At 40.7% G+C, this 21,094-nt stretch overlaps 1 protein-coding gene across 1 annotated transcript in view; it reads right to left on the reverse strand.

Moving 5' to 3' along the window:
• Window positions 1-5,560: 5,560 nt before the first annotated feature.
• WASHC5 (WASH complex subunit 5) overlaps window positions 5,561-21,094 on the reverse strand; it is a 38,813-nt gene continuing 23,279 nt past the window's right edge. The window contains exons 17-29 of the mRNA XM_032783333.2: window positions 19,551-19,631; window positions 18,756-18,857; window positions 17,925-18,104; window positions 17,055-17,179; window positions 15,042-15,204; window positions 13,912-14,014; window positions 12,544-12,623; window positions 10,151-10,254; window positions 9,443-9,572; window positions 9,137-9,233; window positions 7,990-8,143; window positions 7,609-7,696; window positions 5,561-5,965 (exon numbers count right to left, since the gene is read on the reverse strand). Of these exons, the coding sequence (XP_032639224.1) occupies window positions 5,909-5,965; window positions 7,609-7,696; window positions 7,990-8,143; window positions 9,137-9,233; window positions 9,443-9,572; window positions 10,151-10,254; window positions 12,544-12,623; window positions 13,912-14,014; window positions 15,042-15,204; window positions 17,055-17,179; window positions 17,925-18,104; window positions 18,756-18,857; window positions 19,551-19,631 (1,464 nt within the window). The 3' untranslated portion in view covers window positions 5,561-5,908. The remainder of the gene's footprint in view (window positions 5,966-7,608; window positions 7,697-7,989; window positions 8,144-9,136; window positions 9,234-9,442; window positions 9,573-10,150; window positions 10,255-12,543; window positions 12,624-13,911; window positions 14,015-15,041; window positions 15,205-17,054; window positions 17,180-17,924; window positions 18,105-18,755; window positions 18,858-19,550; window positions 19,632-21,094) is intronic.

The raw sequence follows: 21,094 nt of genomic DNA on the forward strand, positions 1-21,094 counted from the left end.
TCAGGATGATCTAGGAGACGCATTGGCACAGTGGACGCCTTATTTACATGACGGGCAGGAAAATACAAGCTCCTCTCCCCACGTGGCACAACAGGGGGGCCTCTGCACTGCTCTCGCTCTGTGTAAAACAAGGCCTTCAAATTGTTCGCATGCTCGAAAATGGTCCTGAATCAGCCGTTTTGTGGCAAGCCTGGTAGGAAGAGGGCAAGAAGTAGAGCGGCGTGAGCAGGCCTAGGGGAGTAGGCAATGAAGAGGTGAGCTGTGGCGGTGGAGTTCGCGAGGAGGGCCACAGCAACTAACACTGGTAGGTTTAGAGGATTCGCTTCCTCCCGCCTAGCTTATCTCCGTCTTCTCCCCCAAGCACGCCACCACTCCGCTTCTCCCCCTCCGTCCCAAAGACGCCAGGGTGTGAGGGAGGAGTAGGAAGGGAAACGCAGCCAGCCAAGGGGAGGAGGCGGGGCTCTGGATTTGAGAAAGGGTTTGGAATGGGGCAGATAAGGGATGGAGTTGGGTCGAGGCTGGGGGGAGGGAGAAAAATTTTTTTTCTTTGGGCGGCAGAAAACTTGGAACCAGCTTTTAAGAGTGGTTCAGGAGACCTCCTCCCCAATCACCCATTCCTGAGTGAGAGACTTGTATAGAAAAGTACTCATCTGCTGGTGTAGCTGATACTTATCTTCTCCTTGCAATACTCTCTAGTTTGAAAGCTGCTAGAGGCCAAGCTTCTTGCGATGTCTTAAACACAAACCTTTGCTTAACACTGGAGTGCATTTTCATGCGTCTCTGTTATATTGTCTTCAACCGTAGAAGTTTGTAGGCTTAATGAGCTAGGCCAGTCTGGGGGAGCTAGGTGTGTGTAGAGGCTAGGAAGCATATTTAAACAATCAGCTAGATCTTGAGGACAAATCCCTGTCAGGGATGGCCTAGATAATATTTAGTCCTGCCTTGCGTGCAGGGGACTAGACTAGATGACCTCTCATGGGCCCTTCCAGTTCTATGATTCTATGATTGCCCAGTGAGATCAGTGGAAAGTCATCTATTGACTTCACTGAGCAGTGAATGGATCAGTCTCAGACTCAGGACAAACAGCCTCTGCTAATTAAAATGTCCAAGCTAACAAGCGGGGGAGTTTCTCCCATCGCATAGAAAAGGCTATGGCTGTCAGAGTGGTGAAGACCAATCAGGGTCTCAGACCGAACCATAACAATAAAAACATGGAAAGGGTCAGCGTTGAGATCAGGGACGATGATAAATACTCTTTCAAGGAATACTGAATATGAGAAAAGAAATATAAATTTTGAGTCTGAGTTGAACTTCATGTTTTTTTTGAGGGCAGGAGGGTGGGGCTTGAAATTAGGCACAAACCTAGAGATGATACTATGAATGTAAATAGGAGAATTCGGAGTATGAAAGAATATAGATCTCACCTGAACAGAAATTCTGTCATGGGCTTGCTCTCTTGCAATAGGAAGTGTTTATGCTACACTGTGCAGGAAATGAGAATTTTCATGAGTTAACTATGATGTCATATATTATATCACAAAGCTGGTTCAGTATTCAGTGAGTGTAATCAACACAAAAACTGATGGGGCATATGGTAACCATGCACCAATTCATGAAAGGTGCAAACACCAAGAAGGGAAAGAAATTTGATAGGGCATTTAAGTAGGAATAATGGGAAGAACCTGAACAAAAAGATATCGTGGGTTAAATATTAAGAAATTCTTCCTAGCAATGTAATCTGAGTGATGAATAATCTTTCAATTGGAAATGCATCCCATCCCATTTCATCACTCTACCTATCTCTTAGATAATCAACTCTGACTTCTAGGCCTGCTACTTATAATCACTTAACATCTGTCTTGCTGTAGTTAATAAATCTGTTTTATAGCTTACCTAAAACAGTGTGTTTTGGCTGAAGTGCTTGAGAAAAAATCTCAACTCAGTTTACAAAGGCTACTATATGCTCGCTCCGCATTTAGAGAGGGGCGACCTGCATAATGAATGTACACTGGTCTGGCATCTAACCAGTGTTGGATGGGACAGTTCTGGGGCGCAAGGCTGGGAAGCTGTGGGGAATTGGCTGGAACTTCCCTGTTGATGGTTCATGAATGGCTGAGGGATCATTCATGTAACTTAGTTATGCTTCCTGGATTGGGCCCCACAGGCAAAGGAATATTTACCCCCTCCCGCCTGCCCCCAGATTGTGCATCATTTTAGAACTTAGCCAGCTGGATGCCTGGCAAGGGGCTGCAGTTTGCATACCCAGAGGCAGCACATTGATGCCTTGGGAACTTTGACTGTAACAATTTAAACTCGCTTGGCAGTTAGGCACCTACAGTGTTTGGCAGTAACTGAGTGGAGGATTGTGAATTCTGGGGGGGGTTTACTGTGGCATTTAGGCACCTAACGGGGCTGCTGTCAGGCCCTCGCTCACCCTGGGCAGGTGGAGGATTTGCAACTCCCCACAGATACCCAAGCTCCCCAGGCCGGGCTCTGCTTCCGGCCTAGCTGAGGGACAGGGCCTTGTGGGGAAGAGGAGGGGCAGGCAGACTGAGCCTCTGGTGAAGAGTGGGTGGGCTATGGCCCCTTGGCCCCCATTCCCGTGCCCCTGTTTGGGTGGGTATGACAGGGTTTCTGGGGTGCAACCTGTACTGTGGGCCCACTGAGCCCTCTATCCCACCAACCTGGGGTATCCATCTCACACTGCAATGCTATCAAGCCACAAACCTCTGGCAGGGACTGCACTTACACATCACAAGAAGCTTGGCGTCTAGCAGCTGGATATTATTGTGAGGAGGGCATTAGTCTCAGCTACACCAGAGCATGAGTACTAATGACTGGAAAGTGCTTTGTTCCTACACACTAGGCCTATCCTGCCCCTATTAATTAATGTACACAACATTTAAGAAATATTACAAATACCAGCTAGAACACTCTTTTTATGGAATTGGTAGTTTAATTCTAGAACACAATGACAATACTGCAGTAGCTGAGGTAGCCCTGAGTGAGAACTATTGACTTTCTTTTTATGAACAATTTTATTGAGGAAGTGTATGCAGACTATAAACTAAGAACAATTCTCAGCTTTTAACATGGCATTTAAAATAGTATTTTGTTAAACCAAGTCTAATGAATATAAACCCAATTCCTCAAGTTTACTGAAACAAGAACAAAAAAAACCTTTTCACGGAACTGACACATGTTCCCAAGATGCTATATCTATATGCTCCCTGATGTGTTTCTATAACTGCAACTGATTCTTTACACATTTAAAAATAATTGTTCAAAGTGGCAAGTCTTTTAAATATCTTGGGACTGATTCTGATCTCACTTTAGCAGTTTTGCACCAGTTTAATTGCACTGATTTCAATCGTATTGTATTAGCATAAACTAGGAATAAATGAAAGTCGAATGAGGCCACCTGGAAACAATGCAAATTTTATAAACATATTTTCACACCGAATGTTGATTTTGAAGTCTTATGTTTTTTGTTAAAATTATTTCCTACATTATCACAACTGGGGTCTTTTATTACGTAATAGCTACAGTAAAAGCTCTTTTATCTGGCACTTCACCAACAGACAAGCTCTATAAAATGCCATTTCTGATCTGCACTGAAAGTCCAGTTTATAGTGCAGTTGGTGTGGGGTCAGCAGGGAGCTGAGGGCATGGGAGGGGCTGTGGGGTGTGCTCTGGGAGGCAGTTTGGGGCAGGGGGTTGAGGTGCAGGAGGGGCTTGGGCACTCACCTCTTGTGGCTTCCCACAAGCAGTTCCCTGTCTCTGCTGTTGCTGGCAGAGGTGCAGCCAGGAGGCTCTGCAGGCATGCTACCTCCCCAAGCGCTGACTGCATGGTTCCCAGCCCATTGGCTGGGAGCTGCAGCCAATGGGAGCTGCAGGGGCAGGGCCTGCCGATGGAGGCAGCGTGCCTGCTTGCAGAGTCACCTGGCCGTGCCTCCGCCAAGAGCAGCAGAGACAGGGAGCCACCCGAAGTGAGCTCCCTCCTGGACTCAAACTCCCTCGCCACAGTCCATGCCTGGCAGTCCCTCCCACACCCCTGCCCCACACTCCAAACCCCTCCCTCTCAGTTAACCGGCATTTTAAATTTACTGGCACCCTCGTTTCCCCAACGTACCAGTTGAAAAAGCTTTTACTGTATCATCAATTAAAACAAGAAGAGGTCATCATTACAACAAAACAACTATCAGAGTTAAAATATCTGGTGGGGAAGTGCAGTATCATTCCATATTCTTTATGAAAATATGCTTATGATATGAATATGACATAGCTGAGATCTCACATGAGCCATCTTGCATAAAGTATATCATTGGAAAATTATGATTTACTGAATGTGATCAAATTTCTATGCCTGTATCATTTATGTATCTGGAGTTAGGAATAGTGACTATGTATCTGTATTTCAACTATGCTACTTTGGGAGACACCCACTGCTAACACTTCAGGTACAACTATGGAAAAGCCAGCGAGGGCAGATGGTGCATCACTGAGGACAATGAATTGTGAAAAGCTTGGCCTTCCTGTGGATGCTCCATACTGCCACTGACTCATGGATGCTGTGATCCTACAGAGTCAGGTGGTCTTGTCACCTGACACTAAAACATTACCTAGGACTTCTTGTAGCTTTCCACTGTAAGGGGACGAGGTCAAGTTTGGGAAAGAAAGGATTCACACCTTATGTAGATCCTATTTAAGGGGGGGGAGGAAAGCAAACAGACTCCTACTCTCCTTGGCCTGTCTGCCCAAGAAGAGAAACTGCAAAAGGGAAGGCAAAGGGGGGAGTCCAGACTGAGACAGGGGTCCAGTCTGAAAAGGAACAGAACTGGAATTCTAACCCACAGAAACTTTGCAAATTGCCTGCAACAATATTTAGGGTGAGAAATACTATTTTGTAACCAATTTCTCTAGTGAAACTAGCTTAGGTTGCATGTTTGATTTCATTTGCTTAATAATCTGCTTTGTTCTGTTTGTTACCCCTTTTATGACTTAAAATCTGCCTTTTATAGTTAATAAAATTTGTTTAGTTTATTATTGAACCCAGTTTCTGTAATTTCTAACTGGGGGGGAAAGAAGCGTGCACATCTCTCTCCACATTGAGGAAGAGGGCAAATTTCATAATATCTCTTTGGATCTGCACTCCAAGGGAGGTGGACATCTGAGTGCTAGAGCAAGTCCCTTAAGCTGAGTCTTCCCAGAGCTGATGTGCAGCTGGGTGTGGCTCTGCCTGTGTGTGTGTTGGGGAAGTTTTAAGAGCTTGGCTCAGCAAGACAGGTTAAAGGGGGCCCATGCTGGCACAACAGGTAGACTCTGTGGTATCTCAGCACATCAGGTGGCTTCCCAATGGGGCCAACCCATCATAGTAACCTTCACTAATGGACTGTTTATTTCTTTGAGGACCTGATCCTTTGCTCACTGAAGTCAAGGACAAAGCTACCACTAACTTTAGCAGTGCAAGATCAGGGCCTAAATCCTCTTCCAGTATGTGTTCATCTTTTAGATGGTATTGAGTAGGGAAATCATCATCTGTGAAATAATCCAAATCCACTGCTTTCTATATTATTTTATTTGTGATACAAAAGTCAAACTTCCACAAATAGTTCTTTAGAACATAAAACTAAATGATTTTTTACATAAACAATTACATACAGCATTTATAATGTGCAGTACAAAATGTGTGCTGCTTGGATGTGATAGAAATTGCATATGATATCATGATTTAAACAAGGTTAGTTACATGGACTAGTGCTGACTGTTACATTTTATTCAGAGCTTTGTGGTTATTCCCCAAGACACAGAAAACACATAGTTCTGAAGTGCTGTTTTTTTAATTCCTCTGCTCTCCCCAAGTTCACTTGTTTTGTAATTGCAAGAAGGCTCATTCTTATTTCCGCATTCACAGAACTGTTCTGAATTCGTCAAAAATGAAATTAGGCACATGTGCTTCAACCACCTAAAGAAACAGAGAACAGCCACTCTGTTAAAGTATTCCATAGCAACATTCAGCCACGAACACAGCAAACAACACTGCCCATGGATATTACATGTAGGTGTGTGTGTTTCCCTACTAAGTAAATGCTCAATGTTATCAATGTGGACTAGCTAGGTTTCTACTATATACACATGCACATGGAGACGCAGATTCTTTCCTACACAGACATCTGTTTGGCACATGAGTTTGGGTAAAGTTTTAGCTCCAGCTTAAGTTAGAACATCCCCTGGGATGCTCAAACTTACACCAGCTGTCTGTTGTCCCCATGGAACATATACACTAGTTGAGAATTGGCAGAGCAGTGGCACACTCTGCCTTGCAACCCCATGCCCCAACATCAGAGAGATCTAGGACAGGTTATACCAGCCAGGCGGTGCAAAGTGGCTGGAACCATAAGAGAAAATCTGGAGCGAAATATTCTATATCTTTGACTCAAGAGCACTGCTTAGCAATGCCCTTTCCCAGAAACAGCAACTTCCCTGCACTTTTCAACGTGTTACTTGTGTTACAGTTTATAGCAAATGGTATTAGACACTCAACTTGTAGTCTGATGCAGAAGTGCATCATGCGATGAATAAATTATTGGAATCATAGTAAACTGCAAAGGTAACTTTATAAGCCCAAATTGTCATGGCTGCCTTCCATGTAAAACTTTAGTTTATTGGTATCAAGAGGCTGAGAAGGCGGCTTCATTGCCTTAGGTAAAATTTGTAACTGCAGAATTTGTTTTGCCAAATTTAGAAGCCACTCAAATCCATGGCTCTCGATTTAGAACCCAATTTATTGGTCCTCACTTCACAGCGCAAAAATATCCATGACCACCATTGTCTTTTTTTTTAAATGTTACACACCCCTCGCAAATGCAATCATTAGAAGATGGGATGAGCAGAAAGCGAATTCTTGTCCCGAATTTCACAGAAAGTTGAAATAGTAGCTAAATGATCCTTCAAGGTAGGGCTGATGTGACAGAGATGGGAGCAATGGCATAAAGCAATCAGACTGACACACACAGTTGCTAACCAAGCAATTTGTGGATTGTATGGACAAGGCTTCACAGTAACCTATTCACAGACAGATTTTTTTTCACTTTTATGTGTCCTTTCAGGTTCCTTATGCTGAGCACTGATGAGGACTTGATACACTTATCTGACATGCCTAACTGGTCAGTCTCGACAGAGATGCCCTGGCCCTGAGTGAAAATATGTGGTGAAACTGCTAGACGTGACCCCCGCTATTCATAATATCAGCATAAACCAAAATTATCTTTTAATAAAAAGCTCTGAGGATTAAGTAACCTTTTAAAAAGGACAGATGAAAACGCACATGAAGGCTAGTCCCCAATAACAGGAAAAACATCTATTGTATTGACCGTCCAATTCCAAGGTCCCATTACGACTAATGATTGGAAAATGTAAGCAGTAAAAATCTACTGCCAGGGCTTTTACCTACAGTAGAATACTTTGAAAATAATGGGCCAGATCCTGAGCTGGTGTAAACCCATGTACTTCCTTCGGTTTTGATGCCAGTTTACACTAGTTAAGGATATGGTGTATTTTAATGCTTTTCCAACACCGCGCTGAATCCAAGTTTTCTTTCTTACTTACCCTTCTTGGTAACTTTGTATAACGAACATAATCTTCCAGGAACATAAGGGCACCCACTACATCAGCAGGCATTTCTGGTATCTTCTGGCTATAATATACACAGACACAAATGAAACTCATGCAGCTGGACATTGTCTTTTTGACTAGTTAAGGTAAGTTTTGCTAGAAAATGCCAAACTCCAACGTAATATTTATTCCTGTAGGTCAATGTGCTGTGGGATATCACCACAAAAAAAGACACTTGCACATGACACCTAAATATATGATTCAACATATTCTAATCAGATTACAGACTTAAAAATAAATAAATAAATAAAAAGAATGTTCAAATAAAAAGTCCTACATGTAACGGGACATTAAAATAAATGTGAAAAGAGATACCTTGTGCACTGCTCCATTGTTGAGCGAATAAATTGACCAATCAGAGCCAGAAATTGTTCAGTGTATCGTGAATGAAACTGTTTCAATAGAGTGAGGAGCCCAAGCACTAAAGGGGGCCAGTCAATCGGATCTGCTGGCTTTTTGCACACCATTCCTGAAAGGAAAACACCACATTTTCCCCTCTACATTCACAAAAACATCCTTTATAATCACAGCCAAACAAGAGTTATTCTCAGGAGGCTTCATGCTATTCCTGTTTTTATTTTTCATATGTTGGTCCCCTGGCTTTGGGGCATCAGATCAACCTTGTCAAATCCAACCCCAGACACTCCAAATCCTGAAGGGTCCTCTCCACCTTGTAATTCATACGGGGCTGGTGACATGGCTTTTCACTCTAGTTAACAGTCATACAATGCCAAGGAACTAAATCCCAAGTTAGGTAGTTTTAAACTAACCAATAGGAAGAGCCTGAAAGAGGTAAGTTTCTAACTGGGGTGTAGCTTTTCAGAGAAATGGGGTTGGGAGAAGGGGAGATACAGGGCTTATGGCCCCCTAAATCTGAAGAATGAGGAGCCATGTTCTTATTTTCTCTTGCACTCTTCCTCTCATCCTGTAGGGCCCAATCCAAAACCCAATTAAGTCAACTGAAGTTTTTACATTGACTAAAATGGGGTTTGGATCAGGCTTATAGCTCCAAAGCTTTCCTGAGTTACAAAGGTCAAGATGAAATCTCAAAACTTACCTCCCAATCTAGTTAAGATGTTCTTCTAGTATATAAGTTCTCTGCCACATTAGCAGAACCCCACAGCTAATGGATAGTAATACATTTACTGCATTACTTTATTCATGTTAGGTGAAGCAGTTGGTTGTGCATATTACCTATATTGTGTTTGGCCTTGTACATTCAATTATCACTGTTAAGAATTTACAAAGAGGTCCTCTGTCACATTAACTGCAATATGTCAGTTATTGTAAACAGTAAGTTATAAACAGAGTTGTACATAGACAGGGTCTAGTTTGTGCTATATATAAAAAAAAAAAAAAACAACCTAGCCCATATATTTTAAGTCAAGAGCTGAATATCTTGAATACATCTACATTTACCCAGAATCTAACTGTATTTGTGTAATAACAATTCATATAATACCTAGATTTTTGTTGTACTGAAGTTTTGGCAGTTGGGCAATCAGAAATAGGAAGTTGACTGTGGGGAAATATGGAAGTCGTTTCGTAGTTATATATATCTGGGAAGAAAACGGAACACAGTGTTTACACGCTTATCAACAGAAGCTACACATGAGGAAACCAAAACAACACAGATCTTATTTGTATCAGAACTTAAGAACATAAGAACACTGCTAGCTACATTTACAGAAAATTAGACAAAAATAAAATGTCTGCTTGTAACTCAATGTAAGTATTGGCTAATATCACACAATAGCATGTATCAGACCTTATTCAACGGGTTATGAATGCCAGCTGCTTCCAGATAGGCTGTGATTTCATACAAAAGTGTGTTGTCTTCTTTAGGATACGGCAATGATGGATTCTGATAATGGGCTTCAATGTCCGCCAAGATTGCTCTAAAACGATAAAAAGATAGAGATCAACTTTATATATTTCATTATTTTAACTGAACTATCCATTTATAAACAACAACAACAACAGGCAAGCCTGAAGTCATACTGCAATTGAGAAACACAGATCATATTAACATGAAGTAAAAAGTTGCAGATATAGAATCTTTGGAAATTGTTACAAACAATAATCAAAGAAAAATAAACTGCTCTCAGTTTTTCAGATGCCCCTTTTACTAAGGGCATGTATTTCAGTGTTAGCACCAGCCAGCATCTGCACAACTAGTAGAAGTGAGAAAAAGCACAGAATATGGTGAAATTTTTACGTTACTGTTTTTATCTCTTATCTAAATTTGATCTGCATTTCAGATATATCCAAATATTGAATATATTCAAAAATTGTATCTTTTCATTGGCATTTAAATTAACAGTTAGTTGCGTCAAATTGTTCCTGAATTTGTCAGTGGTTATCTGAATCCAAAACTGTCAAAACTTTGCCCTTTTTTTTTTTTTTTTAAATTTGGCTCAATTCACAACAGCAACCACCACCACATATAATGCTATCAAAGCATTCTGCTTCTTACTTATTGAGATTTTCCAAAGCAGCTGCCAAATGCTTGGAGTCGAATCTGCATGAGTAATTCAATTCATTGGTAATCTGCCGTCTTAAAATCTGCATCTGACCAACCTGTAAAGAAAAAAAAAAATGAATAAGAAAGTAGTGAAAACAATGTTTAATTTTTCAAAAACCAGAGAGAAAACATGTTTAACAGTAACAACTTACATTTATAGAAAGCCTTATATCCAGATAAACTATTTTATATATCAAGCATTTGCTCACCAATGAAGTTGCACCCTGTATCTAGGTGAAATGTAGCAGCCTTTCTATAGGCCAGAGTAGCTGCATGAGAGTGTAGTTTAAGACAGAAATTTGAACTAGTAATTCTCAAGTGCTTTCATACTGTGGGCCACTTCTCAATATAGCAAGAGTTTCAAAGCACATCTCCTCCCCTCCTGCACTCTTCACCCTGATCCCTCCTTAGCCTGTGCCATGTATACTGCTTCGATATATGACAAAAGAAAGTATTAAGGGGACAAGGTGAAAAGACCTGTGATGTGCGGGATGCAACTAGTTGCTTATGTCATCTGATTTTGTATCTGTGTTGTTTATTCCCTCTTCCAAATACTTAATCTCCTCTTGTTGCCTGCAGTCTTCACTGATCTCTAAGTCACTTCGCAGTTTGAGTCCCAGATATGTTTAATAATAGAGACATTGATTATAGTAAAATGTACACTAACAAAACACCCATCAGACATATAAGTCAGCAAGACATGGAAAAGAGAGGTATTTATTAGAGTTTAGCAGGTCAAAAATAAAAGCTTTTGGATGCCCTCAGGAGATCCCTGTACAGAGCTACAACAGACTGCAGGTATAAGTGCTTGAATACTGTCAAATGCTTCACCACTGTGATGAAAGCAGCTCTGAGAAATCCTGCTTTATGCCTGAAGCTGAAGAAGTCATTTTAAGCCAGAAAGTGTTATTGCTCAAGTTGGTATTTGGCCCAGACACCAGGGATGAGTACCCCTTCTCTTGCAGAAAATACCATGGGATCATAACGACCGCAAGCAGCCAAGATATAGGTTTTGTCTTTTCAGAAACACAGCATCTCTAGCAATGCAGCTACGTGATTTGGAAATACTAACAAAGAAATGATTCACCAGCACCACTTTAGGCTGCACCTTGGGTTTTCCTTAGAGAACTCCCATCCCATAACTGACTTGGCTCAGTCCTACTTAACACGTAATACACTATTTTTACAAGACTATAATAAATATTGTACTAAGTATGTTTTAACATTTGAAAACTCATAATTTGCTGATCATTATTGTCCTGGTAACATATGTGCAGCAATACTGCATGTAAAGTTATAAGATTCCTTTGTATGGTATTACCAAGACTTGTTCCAAGTCTGGACGGAGCAGCCACAAACCAGTTCCCCAAAGGTTAGCCAACGCATCAGCCAGGTGTTAACAAAATCAAATGGACCATCATCTGGTTAAGTGGCCATTCTTTGGGAGGAAAGAGGATGTGGGTGAAAATCTACATCTTGACAAAAAGACAGCTGAGGGTTTCTGTCCACACAGACTTTCTGTCTCCTGAACCTCAGCTTAAGATGATTCTCAAAGAAGAGAAAAAGCTACAAGAAAGGGGAGCAAATGCCCCAAATGATTCCTCCCTTTCTCTCCACTCATGGCATCGACAACGCTTGAAGAACAAAGGAAGCAGCACTGGACTGGGAGAAGGATCCTGAATTAAAGGAATTCAGCCAGTAAGAATACTGAAACATGGTGAGAGACCCCTTTGCTTTGAGTTCACTTATCTTATTAAGTTAGGGATTAGCCGTGTTTTACTTTTATCTTCTTGTAACCAGTTCTGATTTTTATGCCTCATTACTTATAATCACTTAAAAATCTATCTTTTGTAATTAATAAACTTGTTTTATTGTTTTATCTAAACCAGTGTGTTTGGGATTGAAGTCTTTGAGGAACTCCATTTGGGATAACAGGATTTGTGCATAATTTTCTCTCAATAAAATGATGGACTTTATATGAACTTGTATTGTAACAAGGAGAGAGCTGAACAATACAAAATTATGGGGAAGTCTGGGACTGGGAGTTTGCTGGTGTTGCTCTGCAGTGTAATACATGAGGGCTGGTTCTAGCACTCAGAGTATAACTGGGAGTAACTTACATACTGGAGGGCGTGTGTGAGAAGACCAGGAGTAGTAGCTCTCACAGCAGAGCAGTGTAAAAGGCACCCCAGTTTGGAGAACTGAAGCACATAGCTGTTCATCAATCCAGACTGCACCATGGGTAATGTCCCAGTAACAAATCCCACAGTTCCTGAAATGCACTGTGCTCAGCAGTAAAATAAATAAATAAATAAATAAATAAAAATATTATAAACAAAATGTACCTTCATTATGGCATCAAGATATGCAGCCCAGATCTTCTGAGTTTTGGCAACTGCTACAGAATAAATTTTGCTAGAATTTGCTGCAACAAAGAAATGATGAGTAAGTACATTCAGAAATCCTATAATAACTAGCTTTCCAGGAGCCTGCATTTGAGGCCAGGTCTACACTGCGACTTTAAATCGGTTTAATGGCCGATATACCGATTTAACGCTGTACCCGTTCACACGACGTCGTCATTAATATCGAGTTAAACGGCTCCTTAAATCGATTTCGGAACTCCTCCCAGACGAGAGGAGTAGCGCTAAAATTCGAAAGTGATAACTCTGATTAGGGTTCGGTGCACGAAATCGACAATTATTGGCCTCCTAGAGGTATCCACAGTGCACAACTGGAATGCTCTGGTCCGGCAATCCGAACTCGGATGTGGAGTGCGGTAAACAGGAAAAGCCCCGAGACTTTAGAATGACATTTCCCTGCTTTCATGTGTCCGCTTCTGATCAGCACTGGTGGCGATGCAGTCAAATGCAAAAAGTAGCTCCTGCATTGAACCTTACGGGAATATAGATCTGATCGCTGTAGGGAAGACAGAATCTGGTTTTATCAGAGCTCCGTTTAAGAACAGGAAATGCCAAAGCGTTTGAAAACATTAAACTGCCAGGAAAACCAGCTGCGTGACAACGTAAACGGGAAGCCAGAAGACTTCAAACGATGCTCATGGAGGGAGGAGGGGGTAAGAAGGACTACAGCTAACCAGTCATCCACAGCAGTCTCGAAAACTATTTGCATTCTTGGCTGAGCGCCCAATGTCTGTAGCTTAATACACGGTTGTCCTTGTGTGGTTCACGGAACAGCTCGTCAGTCTCTTTCCCCCCCGCAGTGAAAGAGAAAGTAAAAAATAATTCCTCCTGAGTACTTAAATGTCACCCCTGTGTCTGAAATGCTGCTGGCCGAGAGTACGGCGAGGTGTTGAAACGGTCAAGGATACTTTTGTAATCTCAAAGTCCATGATTGCTGTGCTATGGCGTTTGCTCAATGCACTCCGGAAAAAGGGCGCCAAAGGCGTTGTCTGCTGCCTTCACAAAGGGAGGGGTGAGGGTGTTACCCAGCACCACCCGGGGCAATGTTTTCTGCCCCATCAGGCACTGTGCTCTCAACCCGGAAGTGGGAACTATGGGATAGCTGAGGAACAGCTACCCACAGTGCACCGCTCCTGAAATTGATGGTAGCTTTGGACCATGGACGCAAACAATCGATTTTGTGATCCCACTGCGGACGCACTAAACCGATTTTATTAGATCTGTTTTGTAATATCTGTTTAAGCTAATTTGAAATAATCGTGCAGTGTAGATGTACCCTGAGGCACTTACCTACAATTCCTTTAAGAGGGCTCACCACATTCATAAGAGATTTTAATGTTTCCTGTACAGTTCTGTCTCTTTGTATATTTTTCTGAAACATACTGAGGAAATTCTAAAAACAAATTAGCAGACATTACACACACAAAATATGCTTTATCTTAGTAGCACAATATAGGCATTATAGCAATGAGATCAACATTTTCTAACAGCAATTGTGTTGTTATAGGGAGAGTAGGGTAGGGAAATTCTCCCGGACACAAGGCTAAAGAATTCCATGGTTAATCTTTCTACTTCTCTGGTATTAGTATACCAACCTGCTGCTCCCATTAGTGAATAATACTTGAAGAACCAACCTTCTGCTTATTTTACTTAACTTTTAAGGAAGTACCCATTTCACTTATATATTAAAATGTTTCATTCATTTTTTGCCAGACCATAGTATTAATTTAAGCTGCTTTGGAGTTATTTGGAGAAAAAAATTGACTTGGTTTCAAGTATGGATGTGGTCAGAAAAAGATTATGTAGAATTGACACCTCCTTATTTATTTCAGTAAAAACAATAACCTCTACCCAGATATAACATGACCTGATATAACACGAATTCAGATATAACGTGGTAAAGCAGTACTCCGAGGGGGGCGAGGCTGCACACTCCAGCAGATCAAAGCAAGTTCGATATAACGCAGTTTCACCTATAACGCGGTAAGATTTTTTGGCTCCCAAGGACAGCGTTTTTTCGGGGTAGAGAGGTATACCATTCATCTAAGCACAAACAATCCAATTTTTTTGCGGGGGTGCAGTTGACGCAAGGTCAACATTAAATTATACCAGGACTCCAAAACTATACCCTTCCAGTACTTTCTCCCCACACATCACCCATTTAACCTGTAAACTACTGTAACAGCACTTACACCAGAGCAACAGCTCTGACATTTCCTCCATCTGATATCTAGGATTTTATCTTTGTGAAGAATACCTGTTTGGATTTAAATGTATTTGACACAAAAACTCTTCTTATAAAAGGCTGGCAAGAGTGATCAAACATTACAATATTTGTTTTTAAGTGGCAAATAGCCACTGAAACAAGTTACTGATTAGTAAGATAGAATGTTCCTTAAAAATGGAAGCTCGAAAGTTACCTGCAGCTCCTTCACAATCATGAAACAGAGTAGTCTGTCTAGACCATTCAGACCAAAAGTGCCTAAAGTGTCCTGGATCTCTGAGAAGAGGTGACTGTTAGTTACTTCCTGATGAGTTTTCATATCATACCATGTGTTCATTTGGTCAATGTAACAGGTGACTCTAAAGGAAAATTCAGAAACAAAACAAATTTTTTTAGAAGTGCTAGGTGGAGTTTCTAAGAGGCCCTTGTGTCCCCGGGACCTCTTGGTGCCAACTAGCAGAATGCACAGAAGTGCATAAGGGTTACATGGATCCCCTGGGTCTGGTATCTATATATACTAGTTCACGAAAGCGTGTCACGTAAGGTCTCTAGTGAAAGCCTGTGTCACATTGATCCTCCATCATTGTGAAATATATGTATAGATGATAGATAAGGAGTTAGTGCAGTGGTTCTCAAACTTTTGTACTGGTGAACCCTTTCACATAGCAAGACTCTGAGTGCGACCCCCTCCTTATAAATTAAACACACTTTTAAACATATTTAACACCATTATAAATGCAGGAAGCAAAGCAGGGCTTGGGGTGGAGGTTGACAGCTCATGACCCCCCATGTAATAAACTCACGACCCCCTGACGTTTCCCAACTCCCAGTTTGAGAACCCTTGAGTTAGTGTGTACACACGCTAACTCCTTATCTATCATCCATCCATACTTTTCACAATGATGGAGGATCAGTGTGACACAGGCTTTCACTAGAGGACTTACATGACATGCGTATATATATGATGGACAGAAAATTACGTTCTTTAGGTCTGTGGCTTGGGGCTGGTCACCAAAAGGTGAGAAACAGGTTTCTTTCACGCAGATGATGTTTCTCCATTGTCTGTCTACATGTAATTGAGTATAATATACTTTACAATGAATTCCTATTTACAGTCTGAGCAAAATGCTAAGCAAATGATTGCAGAATTTCCAGGGGAGATCCTAAGGAGGAAAACAGAAGAAGCAGGCGTTATCCTGTTTGCAAGTGCCAACACTGGATTTTTGGACTATGACTGTAGAGACACAGATAAACTCTGCAGCTTTCTACTAAAGAGGTAAGAGGACTGAGTGCTTGTGTCATGAACAGAAGAGCACAGCGAAGGATGTTGGAAGGATTTAGGGTGAGCTTTTGCTCTATATGACACGACAATGCCTTGTTAGTTAAGTTTAGGCTCTAGTATGCGTGTTATGATTTTATTTTACATGTAATCCTTTGTTTCCAATATTTCTGTTCACTAGCATTTGAATCTCTGTTCTTGGTTAAACAAACATACACTTTATCTTCAAACAAATCTAAGTGCTGTGTGTCAAGCAGAGCGATGTTGTACAGTGGAACTGGTAAGCTATGCTGTACTGTTCCTTTGGAAACAGGATCTGGTAATTCTGTGAGTGTCCAGTGGAACAGGGGCTGGGCACTCCAGGGAGATGCTCAGAGGACTCAGTGGTTGGAGTGTGCCTACTGTTAACCTGTACAGAGAGAGCAGAGCCTGTGGAGGCACGGAAGGCAGTGCTTGTGTTGCCAGAGGCTGATGGAGCTGGGGAACTGACCAACAGCTGGCATAAAGAAGGCTTCCTCATGCTAAGAGCAGGTGGTAGAGAGATGACTCACAATGCTGGGTACCCCCAGGAAGTGCCACAGTCCTAACAAGTTAAGTTACTTAGACAGACATTAGACATGAACTGGCCATAGGTACCAGATGATCTATGGGCACTCTCTCCACTGCCAAATCCTGCCACCCTTCCTGGGTCCATGTCATCTGATTTTTTTTTTTTTGGTAACACTTTAAAGCATTGTTCCTGGACTAATCTTAAAAGTACAGGATAGATTTGGGAAAGTTCTTTGTTCTGAATATTTAAAACAGCAGAGACCATCACCAAGGAAAATTTATACTGGTTACAAGGGAGCAAATATGTCAGCATTACAAAAAGGGGATTCGAATAAACTGCATTATAATTCATGCACTACGTTGGAGACATATGGTACTTACTTTGGGTCTGTAATCCTCAGTATTTCTCTGCAAAGCCGTCCAATAAATGTTATAGATTCATCCACAGGTGTGAATTTGGGTATTGGAATATGAGTGGACTGGTATATACTTTGCCAGTCTTGAATCTGAAAAACACATTTTAGAATAAGTTTTCATCTTTGTCTTTGGTCCCTTTCAATTTGGCTTCAGAGAATTATTTTGCTTTTATTGAAAAACAACAGTGAACAGGAATCTGTACAAGAGAGACTGAAGAGAAGTGGTAATGAAGAATGGGGCTAACATAAATAAGGACAAGTAGCACTAGAGGATTATATCTTCTGCTTTTATATAGAGTATGAATTTGCCCTTTTGCTAGCTGTGTTCACAAGTCCGGGTCTGGGCAGCTCACCAGCTTTTGTCATGATGATCAGGTAGCAGCCATATCCAGTGCAGCCTATCTATTCTTCCAGGATATGGGGGTTAAATAAGGGCTAGGCTCTTGTTTGGTTTATTTTCTGTTATTTTTCAATTAGTATTTCTCGTTTTTTTGGGCAGGGTTTAGGGAGGAGAGGAAGGGTTATTCTTGATTTTATTGTTTTATGACTGTATTTTAAAATAGTCTCAAACTACAAGATCTTTGGGGAAGAGATCATTATTTTGCTTTGTGTGTGTACAGCACTTAGCACAGCGGTGTCTGGATCTCTGAACAAGCCAAAAAAGCACCAATTTTTTTCCTTTTACATGTCCAGCATATGAAGTTAATAATCAATCTCAATTTTGTCTGGATGGAGCATGCATAATCATTACACATTTACTCATGTGGCATGAACGTCCAAATTTAAAAAGACATTTATGAACTGTGACAATCTTGATCAACCAGCATCATTGTACCTTTGTTCTTAGGAAGTTATTGCACTCCTGTTCCACGTTATAGTTGATAATGCGGGACACTTCTTCCTGCCAAATCTTTAAACCATAAATGTTGACATAATCCTGGATGTACTCAAAAGATCGATGGAAGCCATCCATGGTAGCTGCCATGTCTTTCAGTTTTGGCATCAGTTCACTTGGCTGTAGAAAAGGAGATTAATTAACCCCCCCACGAAGAGGCAATATATAAAAGGAATGGATAATGACTTGTTTTTAAGTTCTACAGTGGAAAACAACCTAACAAAAGTTCAAAATGTGGTCTATTTAGGTTTTCATACTGGGCCAATCTAAAGGGCATATGGGCACCAGAATTGAACTGTTTTAAGAAACTTATCAAAGGTTAGTTGAAAATTCAATTTATTAACACAAACATAGTACGAACTGAAATGTTCACAACTTCCAAGAGTCATGTCCAGATTACTGAATCTCCCTTTCCAGGAACAGCTGAGTGCTTCACCGCTACCTGAAGCAGCGCAGGGAACTGTATTTCTTAGATAGACCCTTTATGTGGGCTGAGGTGTATTGTCAACTGTTGTGGGAAAACAAAGAATTCAGGATTGATAGGTAAGTGAAGAAAGGAATTTAAAACAAACTTGTTACAAAAGTTATACCTACTCGTACTGATTCCCTTCATGATTTGTGATTTCAGTTAACTATATTTCAATTTCATATTAAACTTCTTAAAGATCATATGAAATGCTAGAAGCTACATGAAAAGGTCCAGTACAGCAAGTTCCAGTCAAGTTCACATATGGAAAGAAAGTAACAAAACCAACTGTACTTGTACAGCACCTTGGCTCTAGGGTTAAAGGTGAGTCCCCTGTGAAGAGCCAGAGCTACTCGTTTGACTAGCTCCTTCCTTATTCCATCCTCTAACAACTGCTTTGGATCCACCTGGGTAAAAAGAAACACAAGACTTCTCTGAAAGTCAGAAAAAAGGATTTTATAAACATACATATAAGTATTTAATCTAAGAAACACCTTACTTTTAAACAATGGTGTGAAGTGCGGCAGCAAGCGAACTTATCAAACCGTGGTGAACTGTGTATTTTGAGCCCCCTCTAGTGGCTGGTCCACAAGAGAATAACTTCTAATACAGCTAATAGAGTTACTTCTTTAAGTCAATGGATATGTGCTCAACATCCTAAGTTTAAATATTTCTGATGACCCTTGGGAAGGGGATGTTATACATGCAGCAGAGCAGAGCACAGGTAAGAAGTTTTTATTGTCTCGACACCGCTAGCAGTAGACATGTTCTTTATATGTAGGAAGAGTGGACCCCATTCAGATGAAGAAACTGCTCTTTAAAAAAAAGCTTTACAGTAACATTAAATGTAAAATAAATGCACCAAATACTAAAGCCCTTGGCAAGTCTGTGCTCATTTGTAGTTGTGGGCATTCAGCACCTCTAAAAAGTAGGCCATTTATTTAGGTGTCCAACTTTAGGCACTCAAGTTGAAAACTTTTGTCAAATTATTTCCTGTTTCTCTTTGTTTTTGCTTGTAAGCTTGTTTGAGCGCTGAATTTTGAGAATGTTATGGTTAAGTGTTAATTGCCTTCAAAGAGTTACGTCCACAGTGACATTACCTTGATGATACCAACCAAAGTAGTTTTCATCATAAGGATACCTTCGGTGAAAATTGAAATAGCATGGGTTAGCTTGGCAACCTTTAATGAGAGGAAAGGAAACTACCCATTAAAATGTAACAAAAATTCAGGCACAATCACTGCAAAATAAAATAAATAATCAAATCAATTCTTGTTAAGTGCAAACTTCCTATTTTACAGCAAAGTCATTTTCACTCTTTTTAATAGATGTGATTTACATCAAAATGGAATAGTTTTTCCTTTCAGGTAAATTCAGGTGGGTCTTTTAAGAGCAAAACAAGAAACAAAGGTGTTTCTTAGAGGCTTAATAACTATGAGGGAAATTTTCAAAAGGCACAAATGATAGATATGTGCCTTGCCCTGTCTAGGTACACAATTCAAAGTTATGTAAAATGGAAGTAATTGTTTGGGAGCCAAATGCTTTAAATAAATTGTTTTTAAAAGTCATTTCACAGTAGTGATGGTTGCCAGGAACAGGCCCAATTCAGCAGTCCTTATTCAGACAACACCTCTCTTGACTTAATAGAATTTAGTGATTTTGGTCAACTGTCTAATTTTTACATTTCTAGTGTACTTGTCTAGTATTAATAATCATAGAGAGAGTATGCATGCACTTAGCACTGCATGATCAAGTAAGACAGACATTTTCCTGAGAGAGCTTAGAAGCTAGCAGACAACAGGGTTTTGAAGAAGTCATTACTGAAGGTTTTGCGAAGAAGAGCATTTTGAGGGATGGGAAGGCAGAGGAATTACTACTTGAAAACAAAAAAAACAAAACCTCCTCTATCTTAAGGTTTAAAGATGGTGACTAAACCCAGTATGTCAATCTGAATTTCAGTTTAATGTGAATGTACCAGGTGTTTGTATAAGTTAGACGAAAATAATGCAGATTTCAAATGTAAGGGCAGATTCTGACTGAGAGCACCAATCAGATGCAATGACTATGTAAGATATTTATACTTTAGGCCACATGCTGTCAATGTTGCACATGGAACTCCTGCTGAGGTCAGTGGGAGTTTTGGTAAAAACTGCAGGAAGGACACAGTGTATATTACAGTGCTTATCTATAGCTATATTTTAAAGAAAGTGATTTTAGTGTTTGTGAAAATAGCCAGACTGTCAGCAGTGGAGAATTAAGTCCTCTATCCACAGAACAGCTTCAATCCAAACAGCACTATAAGTTTCTCTATGTCACATCCTCCACATGCCTCAGTCTTGACTCCACATCTGAGGCCAGAGGGTAGCTTAGTCTTGACGGCCCATTCAGTCCTTAACCTCTCTGTTGTGACCTTGAATAAGAGCACTGTGGTGATGGGGTTTTTCATGCTGGTGATTCCTATTAACTGAAAACTGAGACACAAAGTGGGTGAGGTAATATCTTTTACTGGACCAACTTCTGTTTGTGGAAGGGATAAGCTTTTGAACTCCACAGAGCTCTTCCTCGGATCTGGAAAAGTTAACTTGAGTGTCTGAGGTATTTTAAACCTTCACAGTTTAATTTATTCCCCTCTTCTACAGAGATC

The sequence above is a fragment of the Chelonoidis abingdonii genome, chromosome 2 (genome assembly GCF_003597395.2).
Source record: "Chelonoidis abingdonii isolate Lonesome George chromosome 2, CheloAbing_2.0, whole genome shotgun sequence".
NCBI classification, from domain to species: domain Eukaryota; kingdom Metazoa; phylum Chordata; order Testudines; family Testudinidae; genus Chelonoidis; species Chelonoidis abingdonii.